Source organism: Aaosphaeria arxii (genome assembly GCF_010015735.1).
Source record: "Aaosphaeria arxii CBS 175.79 unplaced genomic scaffold BU24scaffold_11, whole genome shotgun sequence".
In the NCBI taxonomy this organism is placed as follows: domain Eukaryota; kingdom Fungi; phylum Ascomycota; class Dothideomycetes; order Pleosporales; genus Aaosphaeria; species Aaosphaeria arxii.
In genome coordinates this window covers 1,201,270-1,226,915 of record NW_022983484.1, presented here as the reverse complement: position 1 = coordinate 1,226,915, position 25,646 = coordinate 1,201,270, and the positions used below count along the sequence as shown (strand labels likewise).

General features: G+C 47.7%; 11 protein-coding genes across 11 annotated transcripts; 4 read left to right on the top strand and 7 right to left on the bottom strand.

The window, feature by feature from the left end:
• Positions 1-1,020: 1,020 nt before the first annotated feature.
• On the top strand, positions 1,021-2,797 carry BU24DRAFT_414237 (cytochrome P450; the record flags this gene model as incomplete). The annotated part of the gene is made up of 4 exons (XM_033526204.1): positions 1,021-1,578; positions 1,634-2,129; positions 2,179-2,579; positions 2,708-2,797. 4 exons carry the CDS (start codon positions 1,021-1,023, stop codon positions 2,795-2,797), a joined length of 1,545 nt encoding a protein of 514 aa, XP_033379023.1.
• Positions 2,798-5,436: 2,639 nt separating this feature from the next.
• BU24DRAFT_427791 (MFS general substrate transporter) lies at positions 5,437-6,971 on the top strand. The gene has a single exon (XM_033529311.1). The coding sequence runs from the start codon at positions 5,638-5,640 to the stop codon at positions 6,832-6,834; it is 1,197 nt and encodes a 398-aa protein (XP_033379022.1). The 5' UTR covers positions 5,437-5,637; the 3' UTR covers positions 6,835-6,971.
• Positions 6,909-8,677, bottom strand: BU24DRAFT_63182 (DUF1593-domain-containing protein). Its single transcript, XM_033534489.1, has 2 exons — positions 7,054-8,677; positions 6,909-6,990 (listed from the first exon to the last, which is right to left on the bottom strand). The coding sequence occupies exons 1-2, from the start codon at positions 8,486-8,488 to the stop codon at positions 6,983-6,985; spliced, it is 1,443 nt and encodes a 480-aa protein (XP_033379021.1). The 5' UTR covers positions 8,489-8,677; the 3' UTR covers positions 6,909-6,982.
• Positions 8,678-9,453: 776 nt separating this feature from the next.
• On the bottom strand, positions 9,454-11,334 carry BU24DRAFT_400196 (general substrate transporter). The gene is made up of 3 exons (XM_033525444.1): positions 10,907-11,334; positions 10,456-10,851; positions 9,454-10,402 (listed from the first exon to the last, which is right to left on the bottom strand). The coding sequence occupies exons 1-3, from the start codon at positions 11,248-11,250 to the stop codon at positions 9,520-9,522; spliced, it is 1,623 nt and encodes a 540-aa protein (XP_033379020.1). The 5' UTR covers positions 11,251-11,334; the 3' UTR covers positions 9,454-9,519.
• Positions 11,335-11,833: 499 nt separating this feature from the next.
• On the bottom strand, positions 11,834-13,256 carry BU24DRAFT_414234 (uncharacterized protein; the record flags this gene model as incomplete). Its single annotated transcript, XM_033526203.1, has 4 exons — positions 11,834-11,866; positions 12,153-12,234; positions 12,660-13,027; positions 13,188-13,256. The coding sequence occupies 4 exons, from the start codon at positions 13,254-13,256 to the stop codon at positions 11,834-11,836; spliced, it is 552 nt and encodes a 183-aa protein (XP_033379019.1).
• A 240-nt stretch (positions 13,257-13,496) lies between these two features.
• Positions 13,497-14,113, bottom strand: BU24DRAFT_427790 (uncharacterized protein). Its single transcript, XM_033529310.1, has 2 exons — positions 14,002-14,113; positions 13,497-13,951 (listed from the first exon to the last, which is right to left on the bottom strand). Exons 1-2 carry the CDS (start codon positions 14,023-14,025, stop codon positions 13,763-13,765), a joined length of 213 nt encoding a protein of 70 aa, XP_033379018.1. The 5' UTR covers positions 14,026-14,113; the 3' UTR covers positions 13,497-13,762.
• Positions 13,498-14,113, bottom strand: BU24DRAFT_378850 (uncharacterized protein; the record flags this gene model as incomplete). Its single annotated transcript, XM_033524676.1, has 2 exons — positions 14,002-14,113; positions 13,498-13,951 (listed from the first exon to the last, which is right to left on the bottom strand). A coding segment is annotated over exon 2 (216 nt), but the record flags the coding sequence as incomplete, so codon positions are not given.
• Positions 14,114-14,343: 230 nt separating this feature from the next.
• Positions 14,344-15,092, top strand: BU24DRAFT_427789 (uncharacterized protein). Its single transcript, XM_033529309.1, has one exon. It carries the CDS (start codon positions 14,784-14,786, stop codon positions 15,024-15,026), a length of 243 nt encoding a protein of 80 aa, XP_033379016.1. The 5' UTR covers positions 14,344-14,783; the 3' UTR covers positions 15,027-15,092.
• A 562-nt stretch (positions 15,093-15,654) lies between these two features.
• BU24DRAFT_427787 (uncharacterized protein) lies at positions 15,655-19,164 on the bottom strand. The gene is made up of 8 exons (XM_033529308.1): positions 18,787-19,164; positions 18,481-18,562; positions 18,361-18,425; positions 17,961-18,312; positions 17,482-17,900; positions 16,935-17,428; positions 16,639-16,887; positions 15,655-16,583 (listed from the first exon to the last, which is right to left on the bottom strand). Exons 1-8 carry the CDS (start codon positions 19,068-19,070, stop codon positions 15,940-15,942), a joined length of 2,589 nt encoding a protein of 862 aa, XP_033379015.1. The 5' UTR covers positions 19,071-19,164; the 3' UTR covers positions 15,655-15,939.
• Positions 19,165-19,527: 363 nt separating this feature from the next.
• BU24DRAFT_427786 (molybdopterin synthase-like protein small subunit CnxG) lies at positions 19,528-20,622 on the bottom strand. Its single transcript, XM_033529307.1, has one exon. The coding sequence runs from the start codon at positions 20,292-20,294 to the stop codon at positions 19,992-19,994; it is 303 nt and encodes a 100-aa protein (XP_033379014.1). The 5' UTR covers positions 20,295-20,622; the 3' UTR covers positions 19,528-19,991.
• Positions 20,623-20,751: 129 nt separating this feature from the next.
• BU24DRAFT_496613 (RNB-domain-containing protein) lies at positions 20,752-24,581 on the top strand. The gene is made up of 3 exons (XM_033534206.1): positions 20,752-21,200; positions 21,261-21,562; positions 21,613-24,581. The coding sequence occupies exons 1-3, from the start codon at positions 21,045-21,047 to the stop codon at positions 24,260-24,262; spliced, it is 3,108 nt and encodes a 1,035-aa protein (XP_033379013.1). The 5' UTR covers positions 20,752-21,044; the 3' UTR covers positions 24,263-24,581.
• Positions 24,582-25,646: the final 1,065 nt, after the last annotated feature.

The window sequence follows — 25,646 nt, the reverse complement described above, 5'->3', positions numbered from 1 at the left end:
GTCCTCGCATAGGGCTTTCCACACCTCATTCTGTATCCCGTCTGGGCCGGGAGCTTTGTTGTTCGGGAGCTTCCTAATCACGTCTTCCACCTCCTGGGCTGTGACCACGGGGTCCATTTCAAATCTTGGGGGGTTATAGTCGTCCCTGATGTCCGACAGGTCGGCTTGACGGTTGGCTGGGAAAAACTTCTCTCCCAGGATCGCCGCCCGGCCTTCGTCCGTGCTCTCTTTTGGGTCTTCGGCAGACCTACGCAGGGCTGGTACTATGCTGTTGTTCTGTTGCCCCAGTTTCCGGCTCCATTTGGATAGGCGCCATAGCCCTCCATTGTGGGGGTTAGTCTTTGATATAAAGGTTTCGTTGCGCCAGCTAATTGATCTGTCGGTTAATCAAACTCAAAGGTGGTCCCTCACAGCATGGCACATTTGCATCATGACCGCTGAGTGCTAAAATGATAAGCTGTAGATGGAAACCAATAAGGCGATAGATCACCCATTGCCAAGTGCTCATTCAAGGTTCAAGCGTTTAGACTTTCAACAATGCAGATGTCGTTGCCTGAAAGCTGGGCACAAAAGTCCTTGAGGCGAGGTGCAGTATCGCCGTGCCACAACCCTACACGGCATTCCCTCGGCAGCGACAAATCGCTGCAACAGAATCCAATACACCTGAGCCCGCTTAAACCCGATGAATGGTACTTTTGCCGGAAGTCCGAAGCATTTACTCTGAGGGATCGCCGTTCAGCAGACAAAATGCATAGTCCTCCAACATCATGCATGTTTACTTGATGCAATGAAACCATGCCATGAGGGACTAAGTGTGTAATATAAAGTGCAGGAATGCACAGACCCTGTTGCTCTTTTCGTAGAGGTAAATTATCTGCGTAATAGTTTCATGTTCATAGTATGCCAAAACCTACCCATCTTGTCTAGCATAGTCGTTTGTTCATAAACCTACTTGCAATTGAGGATTGAAACAGATACTTTCTACATCTAGAAACTCCGTTTACATCTTTACCTATTACTATGGCCTTTATTGCAGGTGTATCATTTGTTTTGGCAATTTGCATATCGCTTCACCTATTTGCTACCAAGGCGAAATTTAGCATCGCGCGATGGAAGGCCAAGTGGCACCATGGCTGTCAAGATCCCCCCTCTTATCCACACAAAGATCTACACGGAAAAGATTTGGGGGACCTGAGTACAGAGGCATACAAAGAAAGGCGATTCCTCGATTTTAATACAGAGCTTTTCCAGACTTACGGGCCAACCTTCAGGACTATTACTGGTGGAAAGGTCTGGATCAAGACTAAGGATCCGAGATTATCGAAGGCAATATATTCCACCTTTTTCAACAACTTCGGCTTGGCACCAATTCGTTATGAGGTGGATGGATTCTTCGGAGATGGTATACTTGTTACCGATGGAGATCATTGGAAACAAAGCCGTGCACTAATTCGGCCTGCTTTTGAGATTGCTCATATCGCGAATTTTGAACGACTTCACCGGCACGTAAAAAGGTTTATGGAGCTTATTCCGGATGATGGCAGCACTATAGATTTATTACCTATTTTCAAACGTCTGGTGAGTAAAGCGTACCAATGATAGGTTTTATCCAAATACTTATATTGAACGGCAGACTCTCGACCTTTCTACAGAGTTCATATTTGGCAAATCAATGAATGCACTCTCTACTCCCAACGCATCTAGTAAATTTCTTAAGGCGTTTTCAACAGCTCAAAGCGGGGTTGTCATGAATCCAGCTACTCGTGATAAGGATTGGAAAGCCTCGTGCGAGCTTGTGCACAATTATGTCGATGCCCGAGTCGAAGAAGCCATCAGTCGTGTCTATTCTTGTGACAAGGGTCTGAAAGAAGAGTCAAGATATCTTCGGTTGAGTGATGAGCTTGCAAAGACAACGAAAGACAGGAAAGTGCTTCGGTACCAAGTCCTCAGTGTCTTCAGCCCGGCACATGATTCGGTTGCGGTAACACTTGGAAATCTCTTCTTCCATCTGGCACGCAATCAATCTGCGTGGGAGGAGTTGCGCAAGGAGATCTTGCCTACCAAGTCTCAAGAATTAACCTACAAGCTGCTTACATCCTATAAATATCTAAACTGGGCATTGCGAGAAAGTAGGTGCAGGTTCATTGGTGAAAAGAATCAAACTAACACTAATCATAGCTCATCGGCTCACACCAATTGCCCAGGCAAGTCAGCGAGAATGCATTCAAACGTGTATTCTTCCTATAGGAGGTGGCATCGATGGGCAACGCCCTTTGCTGGTAGAAAAAGGAACCGTCATCGAAACGAACTTCCGTGCTATGCAGCGCGATGAGGAGGTTTTTGGGAAAGACGCAGAGAATTTTCGTCCCGATAGATGGAGATTTATTCGGCCAAGCTGGGAATTCACGCCATTCTCGGGAGGCCCGCGGATTTGCCCCGCCCTTAGACTAGTTTACATTGAGTCTCAGTATATTGCAGCCAGTCTGATCAGGAGATTTTCGGCGGTAGAGCTTCGGGATCCAGAGTTGCGTTGGGTTGAAGACAGGCGATTGATCTATCAGAGTAGGAATGGCACGTTGGTAGGCTTAGTAATGTAGGATGTTGGCGGGACATATCTCGTTACACTCCCATCAGAACGAACGTCTAATTGCACAAAAGGTTTTTGCAAGACATTTGGAAACATAATTTAGCCTATGTAAGCTACTAGGGCAGCACTTCTATTAACACAACATTCTCCATCTTGAACAAGCTCAATGGAGACAAGCAGCTTTCTCGACAACTTCACTCCTCCCATTGATAGTGCGACTAGGAATAGGTCCTGTCACCCTTTAGAGGGATGTATCGAGTAACTGCACATTGGGTACGTACCACAGCCTACGATGTAGACATCTGCTCAAGTAAGCTTTTACAGTTATGAAATTTTGATTCTATTCTTACTGAGAGTTTCACTTGGTCTTTCCTGAGGAAAGGGGTTAGCAACAACTGTATCAACAATTGCTGCCAACACATAGACGCTAAGTAGATATAAATTCATACTACCGGCCGGTTAGCTAGAACTAAGCACAGTGAGAGATACCACTAGCGGACCTTTTTGATAAATCTCAACAGCGGTCAAGTATTCAAGTTTTTGTATGTAATCTCAGGTGTAATTGAAAGTGACCATTCAAAAGATCGAGCATACTAATTGTAGGAATATATATACATACGCAATGTATCCTGTATATTTAGACGAGTGCCATCGATTTAGCCCCTAAGTCAAACCTGATACAAGAGCCATCATCAATAGTTACGTAGGAGATCATTCCTCCATGATCTTCGCAGTTGCATCTGATCTGCCTTGTACTGCACAGATCGAGACTGCTGGATGCCCGGGTAAATGAAATACACTTGAAGTCCGAATGTATGTGCACTTGCGCTGACGTCAGAAAAGCTATATCCCTGCTTCTAGTAGATTTTACATCGAAACAAGTGTTCCGATATCAATATACCATGTTGATATGGCATGTAACAGTGAACGGATAACTATCAAATAACTATGTTGGGGCCAAACGCATGCAACATGCAGCGTTCAGAAGGACCATGCAGAGTAAATACTATTTCCAACTCCGTGAATATGCCAAGATATACTGGATATCAAGCTTGGCTTACTGGACCTCTTACAGGAGGTCATTCCTGGTCCTTGGGATACCATGGAGATGCTACGTAGACGATGTCTGCCATCATTGAGGGAATTACAAATTAGGCTAGGCCCCATGTCCAAGGTATTCCAAGGCGGATTCTTCTTTTCTCTCAAACCTTCCAAAATCCGAAAGAATGTCATTATTTGAACTGTTCAAGACCACAGAAGTACAAAAGATGGCATTTCTAGCAACCGAAGGCAGTCCCAGACAGACATACAAGCTGCTCGGGACAAAGGCTGTAAACCAACATCGACTACTGTTGGCATCACGAGTATTTGCTATTATCTATTTTACCATCTTGCACCTCGTTCTTTGCTTGCTAGTAGTCAATTCTTCTCTCCTAACTCTACAAAAGAGTCTCATTGGAATCAATTGGAGTAGTTGTAAGACACGAATAATTGCCGTACTGCAAAGCTTTCTGATAATCTTTCATAGCTCCTGCAGCGAATGCAATCAGCCTTGTTTCAAGGGTTGAGAGAAGTAATGGCACTCTCATGAAAAGCCAATACACAGGGCCTCCAAATACAGATAATAACAGGGCATGGGAAGACCTCATTCGTCGTGTGTGTTCCCTTTTCTCCCTCTAGACCATACACTAAATCCTGCAGCACTTGCATTCAATGCATCTAAGAACGAAATAATAGCAGCAGGGGCTTCGTTAAACGATTCAGTTCGACTTGCAAAAGGGGGCTACTTAGCATCATTCGGGGTCTATCATGAGTTGCATTGTCTTCGACGAATTCGACTCTGGTTATACAAGGACTACTATTTCCCAAAAGCAAAAGAAGAAGTCATAAATTTTATGACACAACACTTAGGTAGGCAATCATGCCAGAGTTTGATATTTAACAATACTGACTCATATCTGAGATCATTGCATAGAGATATTACGCATTTCATCTATGTGTAACGTCGATCTTGGGATATACTCATTTTTTTTGGAAGTCCAAAGACAGTACAAAACCGCAGGCTCGATCAGTTTCTCCCAGAGTATGTATTAAATGGGACCCTTTCCATGCTTGGAGTTTAGAGAGAATGGTTTCATTAGAGCCTCTACTACTCAAACCTTCTTAAGATAACAATAGTTGAGATAGCAAAGCCAGTGTAAGGTGCAAAGGACAGCAGAGACACTGATTTATCGTAGATTTTGCACTACAGAGAAGATCTAGTTAGGTTGTTACACCACAATATCGAAAGATTATGTCTTGACCAATTGTTGTAATGACATGGTGGTGTCTGATGTTCCCTCCTGCCCATTAATGACTAGCGAATACTCCAGTACGTGCGCAACAATGACGTCTCATGCGCAATCGTTATCTCACCAGTCACACGATTCTTTGCTAGGGCCCGAGGTCTTGCCAGGCGGCCAATAACTCCCTAGAACTCCCTCAACTCCCTAGCTAATCACAACACGAAATTTTCCTTTGTAAGCGACCAGAGCCCTGGCAAAAAAAATAGGCTTATGCGGAGAGTTATTAGTTAGGGAGTTTAAAGGGAGTTGTAGGGTTGCAGTTGATTCGCTAGGTAAATTCGGGTGGTTAAGGCGCACTAAGGGCCCATTTACGTCGAGAGTCTGACAGGTGAGATAATAACGCAATCGTTCTTTCCTGTTCTCCTCTTCTCACAATAACTACCTAGGAATTTGATTACAAGTCAGTCCACCCTGACGCTTTGCTTCACCGCTTTGCTTCACCCAGATCATCGAAGGTTGGACACTTCTTCAACATGAGCTACGACAATACTTTTGCTTTGCAAACGCGGCCATACCAAGGCTCCCAACTTGAAGTCCTTCATGATGGCGGCCTCAACCAGGAGCATGATTTGCATGAGAGCGATAGCCAACGAAGACTTTTCGCCCTCGCAAGTGCTGCGTTATCACAGCTTCCGATATGGGGTAACAATACTCTTTAACGCTTCTCTCCATCTAGATAGGTAGTTGACATTGTCAGGTTTCGCTATGAGCTATGGTATTTTGCAAGAATACTTTTTTAAGCACTGGACGATGAATGGCAGCCGCGAAATAACAGGGTTGATTGGCACGACTTCTAACGGCGTCATGTATTTGTCCATGCCCTTTCTATTTGCCCTGTTTGCTAAAAGATGGATTCATTACCGTCGTATTGCTGCCATCTTGGGGGCTCTACTTGCTTGTGCTAGTTTTGTCATTTCCTCATTCAGTACACATGTTTGGCACTTGGTCGTGACTCAGGGCATTCTGGCGGCATTTGGGTGCGCTCTGATTTACAGCCCGACGACATTATCTCTTGGTGAGTGGTTCGCTGTCCAGAATCGTGTCTGTAACCGAGCGATCGCATACGGGATTTGTTTATCCAGCAAAAACATTGTCGGTTCCGTTTGCCCATTTATATTTCGAGGTCTTCTCGACCGAGTTGGCTTTCGCCTTACCATGATAGCATGGGCCGGAATAATGATTGGTACAGCGGCTCCCTGCATCAGTCTTATAAAAACACCACATCAACCTCGTCCAGTTGCAGGCTCGGACTCAGAGCGCACAGTCCCTATGCAATTTCTCAGGCATAGGACATTCTGGATCTATAGCACAGCAACCATGCTCCAAAGCGCGGGATACGGCGTTCCCCAGACCTATCTCACCGAATATGCTCGCAATGTGTCTACGCTATCGCCGACCTTTTCAACCCTTCTACTTACCCTCGTCAATGTTCCTGGCATCTGCTCTTCGACCTTTTTCGGCTTCCTCAGCGATAACAAACGGATTCGGCTATCAGCCTCAACTGTAACAGCCATTTCTGCCGTCAGCTCCGCTTTGTCTGCGTTTCTTTTCTGGGGCTTGGCTTCGCGTGGCAGCACGGCCTTACTCATCATGTTTGCTATTACATTTGGCTTTTTTGCAAGCGGATACAGCGCGACATGGGCTGGCGTTCTAAACGATATGGAACGTGACGCACAAAGAAGTGGAGAATTGCTTGATAGCGGGATGCTGTACGGCTTATTGAATGGTGCACGGGGAATTGGATATGTAAGTGGAGGCCTGGTAAGCGTACCATTAATGAAGGCTGGGAGTGAAAACTCGGTTGGATCTTTGGGATATAGCACGGCATACGGGCCCCTCATTGTTTTCACGGGCCTCTCGTTGGCTTTGGGTGGTTGGGGTGTTGCTTTCAAAACGAGGTAGAGGCAGATGATCGTCTTGTATGTCGATTCAAGGTTATTCGCTTTGTAAAGGCAGTTCGCAACCCGTTCTCCTCTCCAAAATGAGTTCACGTAATTGATGCATTCTCAATACTTGATGCCCTCCTACTTAGAATGGAGCATGACGCAACCTAAAGTTCTTGAAATGTGCCCCAGTTAGACACCCCACCCCTCAAAAGCTCGTAGCTGCTCAAAAGCTTACCATCTTCACCAGCTCTATCATTAATAGGTGTGATGACAATTCTTCGGTACGAAGTCAGTTGAGGAGCTCCATTGTCCGAAACTTCAAGAATGATGTGAAGCGGCGGTCCCCTCTTCATCAGCCTTGGTGGCGTCGAGCGCACAACCGCACAAGTCTTTTCTGCCTCCGGTATCTCGACGTCCAACTTCATGCCGCTTTCTGTTACTTTCAGGTCAAGAACAGTCACTTCCCAGCTATGCCCTGTCTGAACTGCGCTTGGCTCCTTGTATTGCCACCATTTGAACGTCAAATCATCACCATCGGGGTCGTAGGTGTTGCTCGCGTCAAATGTGATCGAGGATCCGGCGTTGACATCGATAAAGGTCGGCCCAAGCCCCTTTTCCCCGTTGACCTCAATTACTGGCGCATGGTTAACCTTGCTAAAGTCGCTAGTCAATGTCCACTGCATTCGTGCCGCGAAATCGCTCTGGAAGGTATTTCTCCATCGCCACACGGTGGCTCGAGAGTTTGCAAACTTCTGTCCATTCAGTCCAATGACTTCGTCACCACAGTCTGCAAAGTGTCCCCTTGAAGGTGTGCCTCTGTGGCTAACGTTGACAGGTGTGTATCTCCCTCCCCAGCTTCCCCAGCTTGGCTCCTCGGGGTTCCCCAGCCCGTTCTGGATAAGGTAGAGGAAGGTTGGTGTGTCACCTTCCATCGCGTACATAACGTCCGGGTATTTTGCACCTAATGGACCGATCTGGAAGTTCTTCTTAATCCATTCCGGTGTCACCATAGAGCGATCAGCACCACCTCTGTCTTCAGGGACGTCACCCGATATTCCAATCCAGGCGGCCGAGTAGTACTGATTCCAACCATGAACACTGCAGATGTAAAAGATCTCGGGCCATTGTTGACGAATCCAGGCTCCCGAGTCGTCCTGGTCAGAGATGGTGTATACGCGAAGTTTTGAGCGAATGTCGGCAGCCTGAGGCTTATTTCGGATGCGGTGAAGAACAGAGGCTAAAACATTCGTGCCACCCCAAACGATTACCCAGAGGGGCCGTGGGTCATCGGCTTCCAAGCGCTGGAGGAGCAACTCAGAACCTTCGCTTAGGGGAATGTCGTCCCCAACTGCCTCCATGCCGTAAACGGGAGAGCCAGCCTTTACAATACTGCGAAGGGATTCTGGCGATGGATAGGGATTGCTAGGGTGCACGTGTGCGTTGAGATTATCAACCACTTGTGCGTAGCCGTCTATAATGTCATGGACGCCTTCGGGTGCGACTCTATGACGCAACCACGTTGATGTTGTAGGTACGACACCTTCAGTGTCGAATTGATTTGAGTATGTCAGGTAGCGACAGAAAGACTGAGAATCATCTGGTTCGTTGGTGATGTCAGTGAGAATGAAAACTCGCGGTTTTGTGGGATATGAGTTAACGGTCTCCGTCATGGTGATGATTGATGTGAACGGATGAGCGGATGTATGACTGGAGGCACTGTACGATGAAATGAAGCACGCAGATTGAGGGATGATATTTTCCAATGCTATAGCTATTGTAGGGAAATACTCATAAAGGCCAAGATTCCTCTCAGAACGAATTGCGCGTTTTGCGAGAAGTGCTTCCACCGCTAGAAAGCGGGTCTTGGATGGAAAATAAGCGGGCAATGAGGTGGGGATGGAGATGGTGGTCTAATCGGGGTATCTTAGGCACTCACTTGGGGAAATGTTACCAAATGCAGTACCTGCATAATTATGAAGCCTCTATTATTCGTACCCAATAATGTACACATACCGAGAGTTCATTCCCCACGATTCCATATGGGGAAACACGAGACGGGGGGACAGATGGGGTTTTCGTCCATCATCATTCTATCCGTGCTTGTGCTAACTTCTTCTTGTCAATCCCGAAAACGCGCCGGCGCATACACTACTCGTAATTAATAATTAATAGTGCACAGAACAAGTGCCCTGTACGAACAGTACAGTATTACTATGAAGACCTAATTTAGTAGGTGCCTAGGTACAGGTAACTAATTCATCTTCGTCTCGTCTACAGTCCTCTATCGTTCTGTGCTCATATGACGAGTCAATCTGCCTTTGTTCTGTCAGTATCGGTCCAGAATTGCAGCCGTTCAGATGTTTTACAAGCATGCTCATATGAGTTACTTCCGCCATATTACACTACACAGTATTGGTCTTAGAGATTATTGTACTTGGTTCACCATCAGCGACTTTGCTCTAAACCGCAACATAACTTCCTAGGGTATAAGTTGGCATGTGACATTTTTACTCTGGGTGCAGACTACATACACCGTATCTCATTTGTCGTAACTCACCACGGCATTACATTGAAATTCATTTTTCAGACCCAGAAAGAGCTTGTTTTCAAGAAAGAACAATGCTCCACGACTTCTATTTCTTCATAAACTTCGGAACTTCCAACCACTGTGTCCTTTCCACTATTTTGTATCAGATCCATCTTACGCTTTCTGCATTGCGCCAGCAGCGACTTCGTTTTGCATCTGCACATCGGTCTTGTAGTGCTTGAATTGCCTCGCCGGAATCTTCTTCGCAAACATCTCATCTAATTCCTGATAACTTCTTCCCGCCGTCTCTACCTGATAGAACCATAAGTAAGCGATGCAAATCAGGCAGAGCCCGCCGAAAATGAAAGCAATCTTGGCCCCGAGATTGGCCTGGTCAGGGTTGAACATGTAGGGAATGGTGAATTGCCACATGACGTTAACGCACGCGGCACAGGCAAGGCCGAGAGCAACCGTCTTGTAGCGGAGGCGCGAGGTCGGAACTTCGGTCAGGATGGAGAAACTGCTGCTGCCGAGAGCAACATTGTACCACCAGCTGTAGATGAGAATGAATGCGACGGTTCCCTTGATCATTCCCTGGTCTGTTGTGTTGGTTCCAAGACCTCCCGTAATCAGAAGGAAGGCGGTCAAGATTATCAGACCATACAAGGTCAAATCCCGGCGTCCTACTTTATCAACAACAGCGGCCGCCATGAGATTGCCAACAATAGACAATACAGGCTGGGCAATCTGGATCCTGAAACTTTGATCTGTGGGGTACCCCGCAAGTTGTAGATAGTAGGTGAAGTAGCCCGCAACAAAAGAAATACCAGAAAAGGCTTGGATGGTCAAAGGCATGATGGCGACAATCGTACGACGAAGGTTGGACCGGCGGAAACATTCAGCGTAAGTGACTCCTTCGGTTTCCTTCTTAACCTCCTCGAGAGTAACCTGGATGAGAGCAAGGCGCTGCTCGCCGCGCTCATCCTTGTAGCCCAGCTTGTTCAAACTCTTCAGAGCGCGATCATTCTTGCCCTTCATAATCAACCAGTAAGGCGACCTAAACACTGTTAGATTATGCAGTTACATTAGCCTTGTGGGCAAGCAGCTTACTCAGGCATAAATGGCCAAAGAATCAGGGCCACGGCTGCGAATCCCCATTGCGAGCAAAAGATGGTTCGATATGCCCAGCGGCTCTCGACACTGCCAGTGTAGTTGATGATGATGAATGCAGTGAGAGGGCCGACACCGTATGCTACACCAATGCAGCAGGTAAGGATACCACGAAGCTTCAATGGTGCAATCTCGCCAACATATCCTATCATCATGGTAGAGAGGATACCTATGGATACTCCATTGACCAACTTTCCTGCAAAGAATACCGGGTTCGTAGTAGCTACAAATTCGACGGCAACGCCAGCAAATCCAATGATAAGAGCAATCAGGAGAGTGTACCGACGACCGATTGCATCGGACAATTGGCCGGTGAGCAGGCACGCGATAATCTGGCTGCTTCTTGTTAGTTGCGCCATTCAAAATCCATGTTTCGGGAGTTCTGCCCTACGTTGCGAGCGGTGCCCCACTGAAAGCACTTTGCCAGTTGGCTGGGACGACATAAGACCCTGATCCCGCTGGGTATTCATGTCCAAAGTCCTTTCGGAATTCCGGAATGCCAACAACAGCTCCACCAGCCTGATTCTCAAAAGCGAGCAGGATAACGGTCCAGCATGCGTAGAGAGACCAGAACGTTGCCCATGGGTTTTTGCGAATGGTTTGCCAAATGCTCAAGTCGTGATCCTCAAAGTCGGTAGCATGTGCGGCGATCTGTTGAGAATCATCGAGAACGGCATCAATCTTCTCGATTTCTGCCTTCTTAGGCTCCTCGACGGTACCGGCGGGGGCGGACATATTTGGAGTGTGGTTGTGGAGCGAAAAAGCGGAGTGAAGACAGTCTGGGGATCTCCATCTGGAGAAGTATTTGAAGTGTTGCACTTGATGGTGAAGACGGTGGCGCGAGTGCTAATGATTACCAGATTTGGCTATGTCCTTAATAACGCTCAAGCAATGGCATTGCGCCAGGGCTTTGTAAGAGACCGTAATTGGGCTCCAAAGCTTCCCTCTTAGAATAAGCGCGGCACTTAGAAAATACGACAACCAAGTCTTTGGGGGGAGCAGACTAGACCAGGCATAGCCGCGCAAAATAGGTTAAGAGGTTGACCTGGTCGATGTGGGGACCAACTCGAATCGGAGGGTTTCTCTAATAAGTGAGGGCGATTCATTTTCCGGGGCCCCTGATGTTCCCCGTGAACTTGCTTGAATAATGTACAAGTATCATTACAAGTACATACCTAGGTATCTATTGCCGAGTGATGCGATGCGACTCCTATTCTTGCCGCTCCGCCTCTTAGAAAATGGAATCGGCCCGCTTCGTGCCACACAATGGTTTATTATTGGTGCAGCAATGCAGGAAAACCTGTTTCGCATTTCACTATTACTCGTAGTTATGGCCTTCTTCGAACTTGATCTGTTCAGAATATTAGTCACTCGTTTCCTCCGAACAGAAACAGTTCCCCCCAAACGAGGAACTGTACGCACCCGGGTTTCACTAATTATGCTAACCTCTAACCGTTACAAGTACATGTCGGTACGAGTACACCCAACTTCTACATGTGCGGTGGATATTACGCTCAGTTAGCAGTGGGAACTACTTCGGCGGGTAGCCCTGATGCAAATCTTGAGGTTGACTTGTCGCCCTCTCTATATGATGCATTTGGATTTGGATACAGTAGTGTGATAAGTCTTATACATACACTCCTGCTGTATTCGAATTGCACCTGGTTTGGCATTGAGTATTCATACCTAGTCTGGTCGAGCTTGAGACTATTCCTCGAACTGGTCCAAAATTTCTATACATAATAGGAATGTCATTAGAAGAGGCTGCCGGTATGAGTGGTAAGGGTGTAACTATTAACGGAATTGTCACTGGCAACCTAGTGCCATTTGAATGAGATGGCGCGACGGAATTTCGAGTACGATGGTGCGATTACTACCTAGGTATTTTGATTTGATGTTTGGAAGAGCGAGCACTTAACCAGTACGAACTTGGGCAATGACTTGAGGGGCCAGAACTTTCCGTTGGTATTGTATGAATTTTTATAGCGGACAGCCTGATGCCGCGCGCTAGACATCGGCGCTCCTGCCATCCAAGGAATTTGCAGCTTTGATATTGACGAGGGAAATGTGTCTATGTCCTATAGTGAAAACTTTACTTGTACTAGACGTCAGTTGCATGCCTATTAGTAGATAGTTGCACATACTCGGTCGTTAGGTCCTTTGAACCACGGTATTCGCTCTGGTTCTGATGATCATGTCTCGGACAGTCATAGTTCGGAGCGACCGTAATTCCCCACAAAGTGTTGGGCGCATCGGATCTCTGGGGTTCCAGATCATGCCAGGAGAGCGCGCAGAATTGACACTTATCAATGTCAGTAGCCTCGTCTATAGCATCATATACAAAGCAGCGAGCGCAGATCCATGTCCTTAGATCATGCTTTGGATTCGGTAGCCATGTGTACGACGGTACATTCGATCCAAGACGGGATTCCGATGCCGTTTTAGCGAAACATGCAATACCGGATGGAGTTCTGGCCATGTAAAGGTACATGCACGATTGACGGTCCGCCAACTGCAATACGAACAGAGCGAAGACGCTACAAGTTCATGTGGTAAAGGAGACCTAAAGTTCCAGCGGCTTGACGGGTCTATAATGATGCGGGCGATTGCGCGATATTATTATTGTCGTCAATGATACCGGCAAGTATCAATGAACGTAAAGTCATACTCACTGGCAGTACTATCTCCCAGAAAAACCAGCATGTGACAGGAATGGCAATAACAGGCACGGCATCAGTCATGGAGTTTCACAATTCGAGCCAATTTACCATGATTTCCGGCTGATAGATCAGCAATAATCGTCACTTCACGCTTACTTGCTTCCAAATTGAATGAGCTCAAGATGTTGTTCCTCTGTATGTTCAATTGCGCACACGTTTAAATGGCAAGCTTTGTCGCACCAGATCTAGCAAATGTAACCGTACAATTTTACTAAAGGAAGTTATGGGCACATCGTATAATAAGAAACAAGAAATGAAAAATCTAGGAAGCTGATTTCGATTTTGATTCTCGTCTTGACTATCCCTCACTGTAATAAATATGATGAATATCCAAACACCAATACCGCTCCCGTGTGCCATCATGACGCGAAAGGAACACCGAAGAGAAAAGAAAGCATAGTGGATATATAAATAGTACCATCGCGTGTAAAAGAAAATAGAAGAAAGGGTCCCGTCGTAAGGATGGCCTGCTCGACCCATACATAGTGCCTATCTTCTCCCCTGCTTTGTTCACACCGTAAAGTAGTCTAATATGTGCGACGGATCTCCTTTGGCGTGGAATACTTGCTGATGATGTACCACGCGTGGATGACGCCAGGGATCCAGCCGAGAATGCAGAGAGCGATGTTGATCCAGAGGTCGGCTGCACAGCCACGCTTCATGAAAACTGAGAGGAAAGGAACGAAGATAGCAAGGAAGTAGAGGAGGACATCGGACTTGGCAAGTGTAAGTTGGGTTGTCATTCAGTGTTTAGGGTATAACGTACGGTGCTCGATGTGCCGTTCGACATGTTTGCGATTGTTGGTCTAGTTGTTCAAGGGAGGTCTTGGGATTCGTCTGCGAGAGTTGGAGAGAGAGTTGGAGTGATTGATAGTTTGTTTGTATGTGTATTTGAAGATAGATATAGAAGTATAATATTTGGCGCGGAGCATGCCTCTTTATTTAGTCACAGTCGTGACCTTGGAACTTCTCGTGAACCAATAAACCAGATCATGGAAATGTGGCAGTGTGGTGACGTCGCCTGGTGCCGGATTCCGGGCGCAGACCCGCCCAGTTCCGAATGAATGACGACGCACCGCCACATCTTCTTGATTCTGTGCCCCCGTTACTCCTACAAGTATTCTTGCAATTAACCTCTGTGCCTCTTGGGTATTGCATTTGATGAGTGGACTGTCCCGATCGCATTACCAATTTCTGTGCTGTGTTGTGGTTTTACGATCCACCAGCACACGCCTTGATTATGAAGGATGTCGAAGAAATCACTGGGGGCCCTGCTGCATTTGAGCCCAATAGTGATCCAAGATCATGCTGCTATCAGTGAAACAAATCGACAATGGGCCGCTTGGTTCATGCCAAAAGGCTTAATTTTCTTTCTCTCAGCCTCGTCGGCAACAACGGATTGTTCGGCTTAGGGTCTTGTTCTTGTGATTGACATCACCGGCGCTCAACATGATTAGGTCATGAACACTACAATTGCTCCAAGTCTATCGCCATTCCCAAACTTGACGTAACTTGACGTTGGATTTTCTTGAGAAGTTGAATCTTGTCATGGATAGAGAGACAAAGACCGTTTTTAATAGAAATCAAAACAGCTTATGCCTATCGCAAATTACACGAGAGTTCAACTGTAGATCAGCTTTCTATGTCCTCTTTCTGTGGATTATTGAATCAACGTACAAAGGACCGGCACCTCAGGCTGGCCCCCTGCTAGTATTCTATGTCTTCAGCGGCGTGTTTACGATATTCTTAGACTGTTTACTGGCTACAATACACTCTACCCAGAGTATTTAAGAAGTTGAATGATGAAGGTGCTTTCGTCGTTCGGGGAAAATAACCAAAAAGGAAACCACAGTACCTACCTTCTCCCTCTTTCAGATATTTGTGTTGCTGTCCTTTTTGTATTCATATAGGTACCTACAGTTTGGAAGTAACCAACCCGTAGCCTTCCAACCAACCAACCAACAAACATTATTCAACTTTCATCCTCACTACCATAGTGATAGGACGTTCGACCAGCCACCCACTCATTTTCTTAGCCCGCCACCCCAATCAAACGATATGATCTTGTCTATGCACTACAGAGTACACCGTACACTGCATAGTAACCCATACGCCGGAGACCATAGTCTCCAAAGCCAATAGTTCACTATGCAGAATCCCCCCCCATCGCTCATAGTTCATGCACAATATGCAAGTTAAACCTCAAAAGAACCTCTCGCATGTATTTGCAAACAACTGTACTACAGGCTTTACATATATTATCAAGATTCAGTGGTAGATACAGCCATCACGATACCAACAAAGAGTGTCAACATTTCGGAATATGAAAGATACATCTTCCCATGAATACTTTGATATGGGCTCAAAATCAATTGCGCCCATGCCGATATCCGTAAGTTATGAAGCAGTGAAGGGAATCAGATAGCATTAAGATGGATCACAACGGCTATCTAGCATATTTCCTTAAGGTTCACTTACTGGCTGTAAGCGATTCAGAACTAGGAGCAGAAAGACATGACGGGGAAGGAAAGATCTGAATGATTACCTAGCGACATTGGTTCCATTTCAGTGCAATTAAAGACTATGCACAGTGAACGGCCCATTTACTAGTACATACCCATCACCCGTGGTCCGAATCCACTACGAACGCAGCGTTATTAGGACAGGGATATTGTATAATACATTAGACCTTTCGGTCAAGCATTTAAAAAGAAGCGCCAGTATACGTCCCAGTCTGCACTGTTCCAAAGTTCCAAAGGGCGGCATCTGGGATGAATAAAGCCGACAAGTCTGCATCGCTCCCCATACCGAAGTCAAATTGCGCAATATCAAAGCTGGAGTCAAATCCACTTTGGGGTATCTCCATCGCACCCGATTGCTGCGTCAATCCTACATCATACCACCCTGGCGGTAGCTGCTGAGCCTGCGGCTGGTTGGGAGGACCTGCTGCCTGCTGTGATTGAGCCACTGGGGGATTGCCGCTTCCCATGGCGACTTCGGAAAGAAGATGCAATGGTGTCTGGTTAGTTGAATCCTGCTTGGGATGCGAGTTGGCTTCTGTCTTTGCTGCTGCCCGACGCGAATCGTCTCTATTTTCAGCCTCTGTCCTGCTTGTACCCTCTTTGATCTGAGCAAACCGTTCTTGCAGTCGCTTAGCGACAAAGAAAAACTTGCCATGCGGGCTCTGCGCGTCACGTATCACGATGGCGTTGAACATGGCGACGAGGCGCTCCGTGTATGACTCGATACCGAGATGCTCTTGCTTGATAATGAAGCCGACTTCTCCGGGGCTATTGACCGACACCCACATCTTCATCAAGCACACGATCGCATATATAGCGCGGACACCTGTACATATGAATCAGTCTCGGGCGATCGAGAAAATTACGAATACAACACTCACAAAATATAACGGGAAGGGTCAGAAGGATTTCGAGGGGAACACTAAGAATAGTATCCAAAATCCCATGGGTTGCAGTAAGACATTCGCCCAGAGCGCTGATGTGGGCGGGACCGATTGCATCCTTGCCAACCGCAGATTGCAGTGTTTCCGACGGGAAAGGGGGCTGGAAGTCTGCTGGACTCTGATTGTGATGCAGCGCAATTTCATGGATATAGAGGTTTGTTACGTGCTCAGCGAGTCGAAGAGCAGCTTCGGGAAGTCAGCGATAACAAAAACCAGCGGGGCTAGGGACTCACGATCAACGTCTAGGAATTGCGCGTTCTCATCTCTTAATTGTTTTAGATCTGCCTCGAAACGTCGCAACGCATAGATGACTTTCGGCTCAGAAATGGAGACCTCGGCCGAAGGATCGTCCATACTAAAAGACACGGATATGTCCTCACCAATGTGGGCCATCTTTACATGCTGAACGAGCAATTTGTCGGACGGAAGGGCATCAGGAGATGTTTCGAGCATCTTCACACTCTCGTCCATGTACTTGGTCCAGCGCAATAAGATCGGTCTGCGAAGAACCATGGTGATACTCATGCAGAGGTAGTAGCAAACAAGGAATGTTCGCCGTGACTCAATACTTGCAGCATTCGGATTGCACCGGCGAAAAGGTCCAACGGGTAACTTCATCACATTCGGAGTCGGCTGTCGCCCTAAGCCTAGGTCAAGTGCCATGACTGCGGCGCAATTAACCATCATATAGAAGTTATGCTGCTCGTAATGTAATGGCGGTCGGTACCTGCTCGTGCGTTAGAGATGCTGTGAGAACATGGAGTGAAGTATGGAGTGTACCATAATACGCCTAACTGCAACGCTTGGACAATCTCCAAGGATTTCTCGCCATTGCGCCAGATGATATCGGCGAGCTGGTCTTTGAGCATTTGCATAAGCTCTCGTTGCACATCTTGCGAGACCAGCTGCTCAGCACTTCCGTGAGAGGATCCTGCAAGTATTGCCAAGAATAACACTGGCTTTTTCTCACGAATCTCGCGTGCTGTCGTTCCGGGTGCCATTGGAACTGCGGGGAAATGTGGACAGATCTCATTAACGTATCGATAGAATATTCGCTCCGCAACGTCAGGCCTCACAAGCGTATCGATGAGGTTGCTAATGTAGGAGTGATCTGCCTGTATTCCCTTCTTATTGGTACGTTTCATTTCAGGATGTTCCGCTAAATCACGATGGATGGCATCCATGTCTTCTGGTATCGTCTGCGGCGTATGTCAGGGAGTGAGACTTACAGTGGAATGAACCTCTTCGGGGGCGCTTACTGCGTGATTGTTCCTGTCATCATCCAGCTTTCGTCGCTTAGGTTCTGGGCCCCTTTGGGCAGTTTGAGCTGGTCCATAGCCCGGGGGTGGATCAGGATACTGACCAACCGCCCCACTGCTCCAGTCATGATTGATGGACCCGAACCTATACTGTGCCTCGCGTGTTTCAAACGTGCTGCTATGATCCTCAGGCTGCGGCAGGTTTCCGATGTAGGATATTGACGGCGGCCCGTCGGGCACTCCGGTCTTCTGAGCGTGCAGAGTGGCTGTTAGTGCATCAATCTTGCGCTCCAGCTCGGCAACACGGCTATCTGCCTTCTTCTGCCGTTTTCGCGTCGGTGGCGTGGTGATACTATGTCACTCAGCTGTAATCACGATACGACATTGATGGGATACGAACCAAGGCCGGTTGGCCTTTGCGCACCGTCGACATGACCGGTCAGGTCTTTCCTGGTCGCAACGAACCTACGCAGACAATTGCTCAGCGGGTGATTTCCCTAGAAGCAACAATGGACCTCACCTTTAAGCCTCTACAGGAGTCGCATGCGCGCGGACGCTTCATGTCAGTGGAGGAGATCCCCACCGGATGTTCGTCATGGCTCCTAACCATTGTCAGTGTCGGTTTGGGCAATCCAATTCGGGGATATGCGGTTGTCAGTGCACGCTATCATCTGCCATTGAACTCGACTCTCTTTTGGAGAGACCTATTTTTGGTCGATGTTGTGACCGCGTGGAAGAGCACGCTCAACAACAAACGAGCAAGCAAGCAAGGATGGGCAGATGAAGCTTGCGCGAGCTCTGACTGCATTCCGTATTGTTGACTAACCCATCGCGCTCGATATTGTGTCCGCCATCATCATGATTGTCCGGTGTGCCATCGTTGACTGTTGGGGAGGTCTGCCCGAGGGCGGGATCGAGATTGCTCGGCGACGAATGAGAAAGTTGCGGGGGAGGTGGATGCGCGCTGGTGGGGAGGTTGTAGTAAGGTTGTTGGGCGGCGGTGGCAGCACTTTGAAGTGCAGCAGAGTTGGTCGGATAGGACTGCGGAAGAGTGCGCGGTGGCAGGGAGGAAGGGTAGTGAAGCCGCGGGTCGATAGGATCGGTCGTCATGATCCGGATGAGACCCTTATAACCTTAAAAGTTAAAGGCTGGGCGTCCGTATGGGAAACCTGGAGCCTGGAAGCTCTGGAGATTGATGATGCCGATGTTGCGATGATGCGGTCTGTCGGCGGTCGGTGGATTTTCAATACCGTGACAAATCACGTGATGCAATTCCATTACTCAATCTTCGTACCTACAGCAATACCCAGAAACTCAATCCAATTACTGGATAGTTGGGTACTATGTAGCTACCCCGGCACTCCCGGAAATAGTTAGTCGTAGTAAATCGAAGTAGTCTTCAATCCTCGAGTAAATATACTAGGTACCTACGATAACTTGAACGTGTTTTGTTTGACCGGTAGTATCTGGGCACTTGGTGATATGTTCAGTACAACAATAATGGCGAATAATAACAATGATAGGATAACAACAACAATAATGATAATAATAACAATAATATTCCAGTCCCCTTTCGTCTCTAATCTATTCGTGGTGTGCTACGTGTGCTGGTAACGGGTGGTAACACTGGTGTGAATACTAGGATGGCCCTCAATCGCAGGTCTTTGCGATATGCCCAGGGTTGGCAGCTTATAACCAAAGTCTAATAAATTACTTGGCTTCCACGCCTTCAGCTCAGAACTGGATCATTGCGGCGCTCTTTGCTACGCCTTGGAGTGGGCGATACTGCACTGCACTATCCGTGCACAAGTACAACTCCGTCCACCCTCGGATAGTTGATTTCGGCGTGCCAGATCCGCAAGTGCGCAAACCCTACCCTTGGATTATAAGGTTGTCAAAAGGTCACCTCTGCACTACCAATAAAAGTCATGGTAAGAACACTGGCTTGAGCAGTTTATAGTGGGACAGGAACGTTGCTTTGCTTCGAATCCTGGTCATGGCAGGTACCTTGGTTATTCAAGAGTTGATTATTCATCCGGAACTGACCGGTGGTATGATTGCCACTTCGTCGCCTGCCTTGATGACCAGATCACGGTGCTCGGCATCATCACCATCACCATCACCTTCGAGATCGATATATTCGAGATTCACAGTCACGGCACAGCTGGTGAGCACTTTGTCCGTTATACCAGGGTATCGCTGTTCGAGCAGGGCGAAGAGTTGTCCAGCTGCTAGAGGGGCAAGGAGATGTTCGCTTGATTTGGCAGTGAACGTGGATGCGGCCGCGAAGTAGAGTATAGAGAAATGTCCTTCGGGTGCTTTGGAGACTCCCATTGTGACCTGGCGACTATGCAATGATTAGCACACGCCTTATGAACGCTACAGACGAATTCGTTACAAGGGGAAAACTGGTGTCAGTTGGAAAAGGGATCCGCAAGCCAGGCGAGAGGAGACCCCATAACCTGCTCGGATAATACATGCAATAAATTTGTAGCATCATTCAGATCGTTGAAGATGGAGGAAGTGTGAGGAAGACGTGTACATACATTGGAGTTGGAGGAGGAAGATGAGGATGAAGATGAAGATGAAGATGAACGATGTGATCCTGGCTACTGATGGTGTTGATGATGTTTTGGCTTGAATAATGATGAAGGATGGGAGATGAAGTTGAAGTTGTAATAGTAGTAATAACTGTGTAAGGGCCAAGCGAAGAGAAAGCCGCTACGCTATCACGTGACTACCTATCTGCTACTATAGCGTATTAGTACTACCTCATAAGTTAGTTACCAACTTATCACATACGCAGTACCAGCTACGACCAGGTACCTAATGTAAACGATTCCCAATTATATCGTATACTCTTAGCCAATGATTCGGTGTTACTACAAGTATGGAGTACAACTAATTACCACCAACTGGTGGCGTCATGACACTTAGAATCTGAACTCGGAAAAGTTTATGGTTTCGACTTCTGTTCTTCCCAGGATCAATCGTCTGTAATTCACGCCCGGCCTTTCTCCCGCATACGCACATACAACATACACTCACATACACACACACTCTCTCTCCTCGACTTTCTCTGCCATGTGGCTACGTGCTTCCTCACGGTCCTACGGCAATGTCTGCTGGGAATGCCATTGTCGCCTTGCCGCTCAGCGACGAGCCATCTATCAAATTTCAGTGCAGAACCGTGGACTATCCAAAGCCACCTTACGACGGACATTCTACAGCGCATCGATGGTATATGCTCCTCGGTTTGAAACGTACCGCTGCCTTCAAGATCTGTACTAATTCCCCCAGCGCTCTCAAATATCCACATCTGCGACTCAAGATAATGTAGACTCAAATGCGGCCGTAGCCACCCCGATCCGCGAGCGCTTGAAGTTGTGGCAGGACACTCACGGTGGTCCAGATCAGGCCGCCCTCTTGCCCTTCGAGAATCACCCACTACGAGCCGACATACAGAACACGATCGCTAAGCTGAGCGCCGGTGCAAAGTCGGACGTAATGACGTCCATAGAACTGGATGAGGAGCAGGGCGATGTGGATGACTCGATCACCATTGGGCTTTTTTTGAAGCCTGGTGATGTTGTGGAACTATCGTGTGTACCCGTGAAGTCTTCTCCGTGGCACATGGGCTGACACAATGTAGGAGTCCTGATTCTGAACCGGTTCTTGCAGTCTTCGTTCAGCAGCTAGATATGCAAAGTCAATTCTACACCGTGAGCGGGCGATGGTCCCACTTATTACTTGCTAATGTTACCTTTGCTATCCAGAGATGCATAGATCCCTCCCTCATCGTTCCACTGGTCCCTTTCCTTCCCACGAAGCCCTCCGAAGCATCTATCAAGGGGGAGGTGCATGTTCCGCAGGAACTCGGTGCCCCTATTCAGCGAATATTAGAGGATATGACGAACAGCGCGGAGAGCATATACCGCGAGAACTCTGCTGTTCTAGACGGAGCCTATCAAGCCCTTGCCGATAGAACGCGGACGCGAATGATGACCCTACACCAGATAGCCAGTACACTACTTGCGCCAGAGGATCCCTCCTGGAAACCATCACCTGCGGCTTTACTAGCCGTAAGAAAAGCGCTTCATCATAACGAGTTTCGATTCCCTTTCGACAGTAGAAGTCATCGGTTAACCAACGTCTTCTCTATTCGTGCAATTGATGATGTTGCCATTGTAGAGAACGTTAGGGAATGGGTTCGGGAGTTCGGGGAGTTCCAAGCAGAAACGGTGAAATCCAAACCGGATATTACGAATGTTGGACGCGGGGCAACTTATATCTCTTCCTTCATTGATAAGGCGCGCCACTTAATCCGCCTTAGTCGAAAGCACCGTGATCCCCTCTCGGGATATGTAGGGCCCAGGAAGTCGACTGTATCGATTGATGAGAGTCACTTGCCTGATGGGATTCGAATGTTCACCCCCCAGGACCAGCAAATCATCAAGTTTTTGAAAGCTTGGGTTTTGACCGCCCAATTCGAGCGTATGCCTAATCTTCATTCCGCATGCACCGCCATCCTCCACGCTACCCAGTGCTATGGCTCCGATGTCTACAAGTATCCTCGTGCGCATGATCGGCTACGCACGATGGGCCGAGAAACGGGGAATTTATTCTTGCAGGAGATTGGGGTCATTGCACCGTTCGAGAACAGGGCACTATATGACGAGCACTTAATGCTTCCTACAATTGGCCTCTCGAGAAATTTGGAAATCCTGCACGCGAAGGCTGAATTGACGCGCCGCAACCCGGACTTTAGAGACTCCATGTCTCGACTGAGAAAGGATTGGGGAAAGTTGAATGTGTACTGCATCGACGATATCGGCGCTAAGGAAATTGATGATGGGGTTTCAATAGAGAGGGTCGAAGGCCACGAGTCTGAGGTGTGGATTCACGTCCACGTTGCCAACCCAACTGCCTTCTTCGACAAGTCACACGTTCTCACAGGCCTTGCCGCCCATCTCACTGAGACCGTGTACACTCCAGAGCGAACATTCTCCATGCTGCCAGCATGGGTCAGCCAGAACTACTTCAGCATCGAGCCAGATCGACCTGTGCTGACCTTTAGCACTAAACTCGACCTAAGCAACGGGGTCGTTCTAGACAAGAAGATTCAACCAGGCATGGTGAACAGTGTGATCAGTATCACACCCGGCGAAGTAGCTAATTACTTGAGAGAAGCCAGAACAGGAACCAATCCCATGCTCATCGTCGGTAAAGAATTACTGGAGCATCATCCTACACGCATATCACCTAAACTATCGTCACATCAAGTCCAGGAGCTACAGGATCTATATGCTGCCGCCCGGATACTATGGAGAATGCGGGCCGAAGCTGGGGCCATTCGAATTAAGAGAACTACAACAGAATGCAAGGTGTATAACCCGGGCGTCAATCGTGTCCTATTGGTACCTCCGTCCACCGATCGACCCCGCTACGATTATCTTGACCCCGTCATTGAGGTAATGACCCACGTACCAGACTTCTCAGCACACGATATAAATGCGAGGAACATAGTAGAAGAGATGATGCTTCTGGCATGTCAGACTGCAGCTTCCTGGTGTGCCGAACGTAATATCCCTGTTATGTATCGAGGAACTGTTGAGACGCCCTCGAGTAGTGTTGGGCCCGTCGACCAGTTCCTAACAAGCATTGTACGCCCATACATCGAAGAGCATGGGCAAATGTCCCCTAGCTTAAGTTCTAAATATCTCCAAGCCGTTGGCCGGAGTATATCTCAATCTTCACCGCTTCGCCACCGTGTTATAGGGGCACACAGCTACCTGAGAGTCACCAGCCCTCTACGTAGATTCAGTGACATGATGTCTCATTGGCAAATAGAGGCAGCACTTCAATATGAGGCGCGAACAGGGAAGACATTCAATTACCAATCTTCGGCGGAGTCCGTTGCATCTGTTTTGCCTTTTTCCCGACAGCAAGTACAGGAGTCTATTATTACGTTAATCCCGCGCGAACGATTGATTCGTGCTACCCAGCGCATCTCTCAGCAGCACTGGACAGCCATGGCATTGATGCGAGCATATCATAACAATGAAGCGCCATTGCCAAGAACCTTTAAAGTGGCATTGAGACGTATTCTAGACAATGGGGGAGCTGGTGCTATCGGATCCCTATCCGATTACTCTGTCGGGGTCGTCGTCGAGAGCGTTCCAGGTTTTGATTTCAAAGTCCACGACGAATGGGAGGTGAAGATACGAGAGTTCGAACTCTTTACTAGATACATCCATGTCACACCGATACGCCTCCTTCGTCGGGAAGATTTGGGTATCTGAATCAATCGCGAGCGATCAATGGCACTGAACAACATCTCCCTTCTCTGATATGACTGCTACATGACGTCTAGGGGTATTGTTCACTATTATAGGACTAGATTCGTCACTTTGAAATGCGCTCCCTAATCTGTTCAAAGATTATGTTTAAATATTTCCTATAATCGTGTCAATTTCGATCTAGTGTATGCTCGTATGTCCCTCCCTAGTCAAACACTACCTAGTAAGCTCATCATGATTTGTCAACGTTTTGCTGTGGGATGTGTAGGCTACAGTTCACTATTAGGTGCACAGCGCTCATCCAAAAATATTTCGTTATGGGCATAATCAGATTACTAGATGGAAACTCCCCATGTCCTCTATCAATTCCAGCTGTGTGGGGTGGTTCCCACTACACTACCGCCCTCGGGCGTTCTGTACAACGCGAATTGCGGATCACATATGCCATATTTTCAGTCACTGGTCACAAAATCAAACTGCGCGTGGGAATCTCGGTATTTCCCAGTTTTTTGACTCCGTACCTTCGTATGTACCGATAGTTGTGGGGTCGCTCTAGTCGTGAGGAAAGGGTGGCGATGGTCCAACCACACCTAATGTGAGCTTGCGCGCCACTAGCAAGCCATCGATCGATTCCACTCAATTGCAATGCACGATCCAAGGTGTTGCTTGACACCTTTGTCTCCCCACCGGTCGGTCTGTTGGAGTCCTAATCATCATCCCGCCAATAGGTGGCTCCCTAATTCTGAAGCGAGAAAAAGCACGCGGCGCCACTGCGTAAAAGACGAGGCAAGGGATCCGACAGGACTATGGGGACCCACAGGGATCTCAAGAAGCATCGTTAGTAAGAAGGATCGGCCCGCCCTGCTGGTAGTGCGCTAGATCTGTGCATCATGTATCGTCCCTACCTGGTCGCCGGGTCGTTCTCTCACCCTTCAGCTATTTGGGTGTCCTGCTTGGCGATAAAGTTGTGCGACGACACCACGGTTTTCTGGCAAAAGTTGGCCCCCAGGCGTGATGCAGGTTGACCGATTTGGCAGTTGGAAATCTCGTTGAGTATCTGGCATGCCTGGCTGACCTGGATCTCTCAGCGCCTCCATGCCGGAACCAATCGATGCGATCAGCTTGGCTTGCAAATGAGGCTTCAGGTGCAATTCAAACCAGGGACGTTTTCCTGGAGTCAGCTTGAATCCAATCAAGCGGAGAATTTTGAACTGATAGTGACTTAGTGTAAGTGTCTTAATTCCCTGCACACCTGACCCTTGCGAAGCTATATAACCTTCGTGCTAGTCACATACGTTCTTCGTCGAGCTACCCGATGTTCTTAGATTACATTCTTGTTTTGTTAGGCTACGCTTGCGATCTCGTCAATCTGAATTCCTAATTTATC